Source organism: Salvia miltiorrhiza, chromosome 7 (assembly GCF_028751815.1).
Source record: "Salvia miltiorrhiza cultivar Shanhuang (shh) chromosome 7, IMPLAD_Smil_shh, whole genome shotgun sequence".
NCBI lineage: Eukaryota > Viridiplantae > Streptophyta > Magnoliopsida > Lamiales > Lamiaceae > Salvia > Salvia miltiorrhiza.
Genome location: NC_080393.1, coordinates 38,816,176 through 38,823,267, shown reverse-complemented (window position 1 = coordinate 38,823,267; position 7,092 = coordinate 38,816,176). Strand labels below are relative to the sequence as shown.

General features: G+C 38.3%; 1 protein-coding gene across 2 annotated transcripts; it reads left to right on the top strand.

Annotated features, from left to right (window-relative positions):
• The first annotated feature begins 972 nt into the window (after positions 1–972).
• Positions 973–6,788, top strand: LOC130992873 (uncharacterized). 2 transcript variants are annotated; one of them, XM_057917630.1, is made up of 7 exons: positions 973–1,223; positions 1,303–1,736; positions 2,090–2,275; positions 2,583–2,690; positions 3,062–3,265; positions 3,339–5,239; positions 6,208–6,788. In XM_057917630.1, exons 1-7 carry the CDS (start codon positions 1,136–1,138, stop codon positions 6,755–6,757), a joined length of 3,471 nt encoding a protein of 1,156 aa, XP_057773613.1. In that variant the 5' UTR covers positions 973–1,135; the 3' UTR covers positions 6,758–6,788. The 2 variants fall into 2 exon arrangements, with proteins under 2 accessions (XP_057773613.1, XP_057773614.1); XM_057917631.1 differs by lacking the exon at positions 973–1,223 and having other exon boundaries at positions 1,705–1,844.
• The last annotated feature ends 304 nt before the right edge of the window (positions 6,789–7,092 follow it).

Genomic DNA, 7,092 nt, shown 5'->3' with positions numbered 1-7,092 from the left:
TTCTGCCGAATGAATCTTACAAAAGTTTTAATAAGAATGAATCAACATTGACAAAAGCATTTAACAAAAGCATTCTGTCGAATGATGCCTTTAACAAAAGCATTCTGCCGAATGAATCAACATTGACAAAACGTGACTCACCACCAACATTGACAAATTCAACTTATCTAATAATCATAATCAACTTTTGACAAAATCAGAAACTAACCTAAGACAAAATTTCAATTTTCAGAATCAAATCAAAATGAACATTTTTTTTATTTCTAACCTTTGATTCAGAGAATCCAGTGGTAGACACATGGCTGAACGACGGCGGCGGTGGAGTCTGGCGGCGACCGGAAGCAAGCGGCGGCCGGAGATGGGCAGCACGCAGAGTCGCACCGGCGAACTGGAGAAGGTCTGAAGGTGGCGGCCGAACTGGAGTGCTCCGAGAGGTCCGAGAAGGTGGCTAGCGAGCTGGAGTGGTTCGAGAAGGGAAAGAGGGGCGACGGGCGAACTGAAGGAGGAAGGGCGTGTGCTGTAGCTGTTGTCCCCGCCTTCGCCGGCGACGGGCGGCGAACTAGTAAGGCGGCGGGTGGGCGAGGGAACGAGGGTGAGTGACTGAGGCGGCGGGTGAGTGAGGGAGATTTGGAGAGGAACCGAGAGATGAGAGGTTAGAGGAGAATTAGAAAACTAGGGTTTCAATTTTCAAAGTTATCCTATTTTTCTATTATTTTTAATTTTTAATATATCTAATACTATTAATAAAATAAATATAAAAAATAAATAATATATTTTAAATAAAATCGAATCCACGGGTAGGATCTGAGTTGGATCCGGATCTCAAATTTTAAGATCCAGATTCATTTTAGAAAATGAGATTCAGATCCCAATCCAAATCAGCGAATCCAAATCCATAAAATCGAATCTGGATCCACAAAATCTGGACCGGGTCAGGATCCACTACCATCCCTTAACTATAACCCTAAAATCAATCATCAAATTATACGGGCCACTGTGATGATTGTTTTTCCTGTACTCATCTTCTCCTCCTTTCTGTCTATTCTCTCCTCCCATTTCTCTCTCTATAAATGATGGGTTATCAAGCTAGGAATATTTTAGAACCAAAACTCCCCACTGTGCGTCATCTTTTCATATGATTAGTCGTATGGAGCGAACCCCAGCAGCTTGTGCCATGGACTGGAGCATTCAGCTCCAAAAAAGCCTTCGTTCAAAAATACCAGGTAACTATGGACAATTCATATATATATATTGATTCTCTGCATATTTATTAGGAATATTGATTGGTTCGTTATGGTTTAGGTAAACGTATTGAGGCCCTAGAAGAAATGGGCAGGCGGCTTGAGTGGTGGAACATGGAGCCAAAATTGACGTTTGCAGAGTACAGAATATTTGGCTTAATCCCCGGGGAGGATAAGCTGTTCCTTAATGCTATTTTTCTGTGCCTGGCTGATGCATTTAGGTCCGGCAACAAACAGACTAAAGAATGTGTTGTTAGAATTTTCGTGAGGATGAAGAGGAGGAAAGATAGAGATGATGTGGGTGTTTTGAGCAAGGAAAAGTTGGAGAATTACTTGGAGTTGTTGAGCAGAGTAAAGGAAGTGTTTGATAAAGGGGATGCTGAAGAAAGAGGACTGGCTTTACTGTTGCTTGGTTGCTGGGCTTATTTAGCAAAGGATTGTCCGGATGTGCGGTATATTGTGCTGTCAAGTTTGGTTGCTGGTGATGTTCTTGAGGTATGATGATGAAGCACCACATATCATCGAGGGATTTAAGCTTTCATGTGAAATCTCGAAACTATCAATTGTGATCTTCTGGAGATTCTTGTAAAGCTGAGATTAAAGGTGTCGTAACTTTGTCATCTTTAAAGACTTCCTAGGCACTTCTAGTCACATTATAATTCTGTATGTAAAAACTGACCATCTATTGATTTTTGTTTATAATAATTTCCTAAGTTTTGTTGCTCATTTAATGTCTAACTATCTAAGCTGGGTGTGCGTAGTGACTGATAATGTAGCAAAAAATTTGGTTCTGTTTAGCTCCAACTTTGTTTTGTATGGTTTACAAAGCCTTCTGCCATTTTCTGCAGGTGAAGGCCGCGTATTTTGCTGCAGGCTGCTTATCTGAGATGTCAGATGACTTCGCTAATGTTTTCTTGGAGATACTTAGGACAACAATCTTGTCACAGGAGATATCAAAAGACATAAAGTTAGCTGCAGGACGAGCATTTGCCAAATTGAGGTGCTCATTTTCAGTTGCAGAGAAGGCATACAAGGTTCAACATCTTCCCACCTCTAGTAGAGGCATTAGTTGTTCTTTATGCTGTGACATGGATTTTTGTTTTCACATATCTAAGCATGTCGAGGCCAATAAGCTTGTCTTCAAAAGGAAAACTAAAACAAAAAATAACTAAGAAAGAAGTGAGAAATGCTATGTGGACCTATCACTTTTGGGTTTACATGACCTTGACAGATGATAATATGCTTTGTACTACATACAGTTTGTACATGTTGGTGAGATATTTATGTCCCTGTATATTTAGCTCAATGTTATATTGCAACTTCTAAAGACACTTCTTATAGTTAGGTTTGAAGCTCCTCATGGATTCTTCAGAAGATGACTTCTCAGCTATCATGCTAATTTCACTTTCCAGAGTTGCTTCTCGGTGGATGCTTCTAGTTCCTAGTCAGGTGTGATTTTAATGAATTAAATGAGTTGCTTGCTTGTAGTTTTTTATTACTGAATATGTGGATGTGAATTTTTTCTTCCTTTCACAACCTAGAAATGGAAACAAACTAGTTTATAAGAAAAAGGCTATGCTTAACATATGGGCAGGATTTATTCAAAAAATGTATCCTTTTATGGATTTAGTAACTGACTGGGTTCTAAGTGACTGATGGAGGGAGGGATATCAGTAATTTTCAACTCAATGTACGTGCAGGATTTATTAAATTGGTTGTACAATTATGATTTACAAATTTAAACTATTTTTCGTGAACTTATAGGCTTCTATGTATTATCTTGTTTATTTTAGTATGTAATTTCTTATTTCTGGTTGTAGATAGAATTGCTTACACTGTTTCAAAATGAAGATAGATCTTTGCGGATGCAAGCTACATCATTAAGATGCTTCCGCTTTTTAGTAGCAAGAGAAGTTTGTATGTTTCCTTCAACTACAGGCACAGTCCATAAGTTATTTGGCATGCTACACAGATATGAACTTCATCCGACACTGCAGCTTGAATCTTTAAGAATTTTATATAAGGTATTTCTTGCTGCATTACTAAAATATGGCCTTATTGTATTCATAGAGTTCCTCACATTATCACATTTTGCAGTTCCTTCTGATTATTTTATCCATCACTCCTTGCATGGAGATTCCTGAGCTTTTTCAGAAGCTGTTTGTAGTAGTTCAAAAAATGCTAATATCATCTGTGCGGTCAAACAGAGTTTTAGCTGTTAGTGTGCTAGCAGATCTTTCAGGAAAAGTTTTGGGAAGACAAGATATGTGGTCAGGTGGATCTGATTACACCCTGGCATCCCAGGTGATCTCTTTCATCTTAGATCAAGTCCTTTCCCTCGTGACACCAATAGTTGGTAATAATAAGGCTGACTTTCCTGTGGAGCTTGAGGTTAAAAGCTTGCTCAAAATTTTATTCAACCTGGTTGAGAAATACTCGAAGCTTCGTTGCCTAGTGCTCGATAGTGCATGTTTATTTATATGTAATTTGATGAAGATGATCGACAGAGAAAGGGGCTCAGAGAAAACTGTCTTGTCAAATCCAATGATGACAGAGTATGTTAGCCATGGAAAAACACTGGTTGAATCAAATATCATTCTCACTCTGTCAAAAATCATGGCTGCTTGTTTGGAAAACATTGAATACACTGATACTGAAACCAGCCACACCTTGGATTTGGATGCATTGAAACTTCAAGTAGAAACTGTATGCCATTGTAGCAGTATTGGTAGCTACACTAGGCTGATGAACTTTCTGTTATTGCACTTACATTCCATCTTTATCTGCATGAAGAATTTGACTGAGCACTTGTTGTCACCTTGTAATAGTTTGAGTTTGTACTGTATTGATTCCATTCTTGAGTTTGATAAATCTACTCTCAGTTGTGCAAAGGAGATATTAGAAAGAAATAATAACTGGTGCGCTTATAAGGCTGGAAAAAATGCTGCCTGCCAGGGTGCGTGGTCCACAGCTGCTTTCATATTTGAGCAGCTTATGAAAGAGGTTGAATCTCCTTCCTGTTGCAGCTGGTTAAAATCTTTGGCTCGGTTCTCTACCTCAGAAAATCAGATTCAGCTGTTTCTTTTATCTGGCCAAGGCACATGTATTGTCCCAGGTGGAAGTGGTTTACGTGAAATGAGTGTCAGTGCCTTGAGGACCCAAAGTTGCAAGTATATAGAAATTCTTCTCAGAGGTTGCGATGCAATTCTTTGTGCCGAAGAAATTCTTGGAGCCCCTGACATAGGCCATATATTCAGTTTTCAAAGATGGTTTTTGACCCTCAGAGCAAGGGCTCTGAAAAAAGTTGCTGATATGATGAAGCTACTTGATTCAGTTTCATCTATCCAATATGGCACTGGGTCTGGTGGAGAGTTTGACAGAGGTACTCTTCTTTCGCCCGGTACTTCTTTGACACTTGGCCCCTTCGTTAACTCTTGTATTGAGGTATCATGCCATATGAAGAAATTAGCTGAGGAATTTGATATGCTCTTGACATCTTTCATGGGTATGGATAGACAAAGTGTAATGAGTGTTTCTGCACTTGCATTGAGTTGCTCTATTATGGCCTTCACTGCTGCTTTTGCTTTTCTAGTTCCAGACTGGTGTTCTTCTGAAATTTATAGAGTTTCTGAATCTGGATACCTAGAGGAGCCTTTACATGCCTTGCTTATTGAAGATCTTCTTGGGCGATTTAAGCATATAGGTTACGAGACTAGAAAAAATCTCCTTTTCCTTCTGAAGCCCTTCGGCAACTGTAACAGGTGTTCTTCATCTAGGTTTATAACTCAAACTTGTTCTTATGAGACAGTAGTCTTACACAAACTTTGTAAGTATTCGGTTCGGGAGGTTTTTAACTTGCGCAATGAGGCAGCCAGAATGCAACAAGATGCTAATGCATTGCATCAAATTATTAATAGGGGTTCGGAAGTGCTAATGAACGTTATCTCAAATTTGATGTTAATTCCTTTCCACGCTCCTCATCACTTCTTTCAAGTGAGGTATGTATAATGGATCCTTTTTAATTGGTCCTGAAGATATGCTTTTTTCTAATATGATTTGGAGGATAAATTCTTACTTTTATTGTGAATTAGTAATTTAACATATATTTCATGCCATTAACAACCAGAATATACCAACTAATACAATGCTAAAAATGCCATGTTGGATGTTGGGTGTTGGGGTAGTAAATAGAAGTTAGTGTGGAACAGTAACGGAAGATGCTTAAGATACAAGTGAATCATATATATAGCAGAATATCGTAATGAAGATAATGGTAGCTGAAACTCTTCTACTGCCTTCAGATTTCTATCTTTTTGTTAATTTCAGTCTTTTTTATAGTAGGCAGTTTCTGTCAGTAGACTATAGACGTTTCTGCTTAGAATAAGGATCGACTTTCTTTCCACATAGAATGGCTAATTCTCATATGAGGTGTTTGGTTTGAGTTAAAGGCATGATTGATAAAATAATCCAACTTAATCAAATGTCTGGCTTGCATGATTCGGCTGGTGATGCATAACTCGCCTGCAATCTAATCATCCAATTGTATGATTATTTATCACCCAAAAGTTGGATTGATTATCTAATGATCTGCCAGTCATACTCTATCCTATCAATCTTATCTATCCCATCTACCAATCCAAACGCCCCCATAGAAAATAGGATAATATTGGAGCCTATGCATTCGAGATTTCTTGACCTCTTTAATGCAGTGCTAAAATTTCAAACCTTGGTGGGAAATGGGAATGATGCCTTTGACTTCTGAATATGCCCCTTGATATCTTTAACATCCCAACTTTCACCTCTACACAAGTTTCCTGGATTTGAAATTCTTTTTTATGTTGTGGCTTGTGACGAAACACTATATATAGAAACTCTCTTTCTGCATTCTATTGACAGGTTTTTGTGTATTTCATTTAGTATTACTAGTTCAAATATTTTCTTTAGTGAAAGTTGATGCACCTTTCAGGTCTGCTGTTTCCTCTCAGCTCTTTGTCATGAATGAAGACGGGCAAGTTTTAGATGGATCGTCCATTTTGTTAGGGTCTCCTCTCTCGCTGAGTTTGAGTTGTCAATTGAAAAACATGCCCGCTGGTGTGCCAGGTCCATCGAACAAAGTGTACTGCATTCTTGGTTGTAAACCCCATTCTTCGGTAACAACTAAAATTGGAGATTCCAAACGACAATCCCAATTGAAGAAGCAGGAAGATGAGATGGATAATATGAAGGAGCTGAATGAGAAGCTGCTGAGATATGTGACTGGCTCTGTGGAGACTGAAGGACGACATTGCAGAAGACGAGACAATGATTGTTTGATGGTAACTGAATATGCGTGTTTCGAACTGAACGAACATGGTCAAGGTTTCTCTACTTGCTTTCTCGATATTTCTATTTTACCTGTAGGTGCTTACAGAATCACATGGCATAGTGGTTATGTTGATAGTGGAGGTTCTTATTGGAGCCTTCTTCCTGTTAATGCTGGCCCATCAATCGTTGTTCAGGATGTAACGACTGTGTAATGAGTTTTTGGTAAATGATGATGTTCAGCTATTCGCTTGTCTGCATAATGTAGAAAGGAATTATAGACATTATAGTTGTCTTTTGCATATTATATAGAATGTAAGGAATAGCTAGCTTATGGTGTATGGCGTGCATATGCGTTTGCAGCTCTTGTATTTGTATTTATATACATCAAAAAAGAAGAGAAGAATTGATTGAAACTAGTGGATGTGCTCGGTGGTAGGAGTAATGAAATTAGAGGCAACATTCTATTCTAGTTAAAATCATTTAGTAAAAAGAAATTTTATTTATATGAATAAAATTGTAGAAATAATAGTCATTATAGTTAAAATAT

Bases quoted from the DNA above. Each gene is read 5' to 3' on its own strand.
- LOC130992873 (XM_057917630.1), top strand. From the start codon at position 1,136: ATGATTAGTCGTATGGAGCGAACCCCAGCAGCTTGTGCCATGGACTGG. The intron at 2,691-3,061 runs GTGTGATTTTAA...TTCTGGTTGTAG, and splicing joins TGCTTCTAGTTCCTAGTCAG to ATAGAATTGCTTACACTGTT. The intron at 5,240-6,207 runs GTATGTATAATG...TGCACCTTTCAG, and splicing joins CATCACTTCTTTCAAGTGAG to GTCTGCTGTTTCCTCTCAGC.